General features: G+C 68.0%; 1 protein-coding gene across 1 annotated transcript in view; it reads left to right on the top strand.

Annotated features, from left to right (window-relative positions):
• The window catches only part of MINK1 (misshapen like kinase 1), a 45797-nt gene that overhangs the window by 37559 nt on the left and 7192 nt on the right, over window positions 1-1046 (top strand). Inside the window, exons 14-15 of the mRNA XM_044921395.1 lie at window positions 263-445; window positions 573-746. Coding sequence (XP_044777330.1) covers window positions 263-445; window positions 573-746 — 357 coding nt within the window. The remainder of the gene's footprint in view (window positions 1-262; window positions 446-572; window positions 747-1046) is intronic.

Raw genomic sequence — 1046 nt, 5'->3', positions numbered from 1 at the left:
ATATACGTCACAGGCTGGAGGAGGAGCAGCGGCAGCTCGAGATCCTCCAGCAACAGCTGCTCCAAGAACAGGCCCTGCTGCTGGTAACGGGGCCCCCGGCTTCCTCTGGGAAGGAGCGGATGCAGAGCCTCTGTGCCGCAAAGGGACGGGGACACTTCCGGGAAGGGGACCCGGCCAGGCGACCTCCGGGCAGCTGGAGCAAGGGCCTGCCTGCCTCCGCTCCGGGCCGCGCTGAGCCGGCTCTCCCTACCCTTGGGCCCAGGAGTACAAGCGGAAGCAGCTGGAGGAGCAGCGGCAGTCCGAGCGGCTCCAGAGGCAGCTGCAGCAGGAGCACGCCTACCTCAAGTCCCTCCAGCAGCAGCAAGGCCTGCCCGGGGACAGGAAGGCCCTGTACCACTACGGCCGGGGCGCCAGTCCTGCCGACAAGCCGGCCTGGGCCCGAGAGGTACTGGCCGCCGCCCCCCGCGGGCCTGACGGCGGGAGCCGGAGGGGAAGGGGCGGTGGGGGGGGGCGGGGTGTGCTGTGAGGACAGGAAAGCAAAGCCGGCCGCTCGGGCCCCTCTCACGCCGCAGGTCGAGGAGAGAACGAGGATGAACAAGCAGCAGAACTCCCCCTTGGCCAAGACCAAGCCCAGCAGCGCAGGGCCTGAGCCCCCCCTCCCCCAGGCCGCCCCAGGGCCCCCGGGCCCCCTTTCCCAAACTCCTCCTATGCAGAGGCCGGTGGAGCCCCAGGAGGGACCGCACAAGGTGAGCCTCTCCCCGGTCCCGTGTGAACACGCACACGCGAGAGCCTCCCTCTGCATGGCTGTGGTACAGCCATGCGCTCGCACGCACTCACACGTGCACACACGTACGCACACCTGCACGCGATGCATGCGCACACGCACGCACACAGTACGTGCACAGAACGCGCACGCACACGTGCACACACGTAAGCACACCTGCACGCACACAGTACGTGCAGACATGCACACGTGCACACATGCACGCACACAATACATGCACACACGTACGCACACCTGCACGCGATGCATGCGCACACGCACG

This window comes from Neomonachus schauinslandi, chromosome 15 (genome assembly GCF_002201575.2).
Source record: "Neomonachus schauinslandi chromosome 15, ASM220157v2, whole genome shotgun sequence".
NCBI classification, from domain to species: domain Eukaryota; kingdom Metazoa; phylum Chordata; class Mammalia; order Carnivora; family Phocidae; genus Neomonachus; species Neomonachus schauinslandi.
The sequence above is the reverse complement of the archived record's forward strand: the minus strand, read 5'-3'. Positions and strand labels throughout refer to the sequence as shown.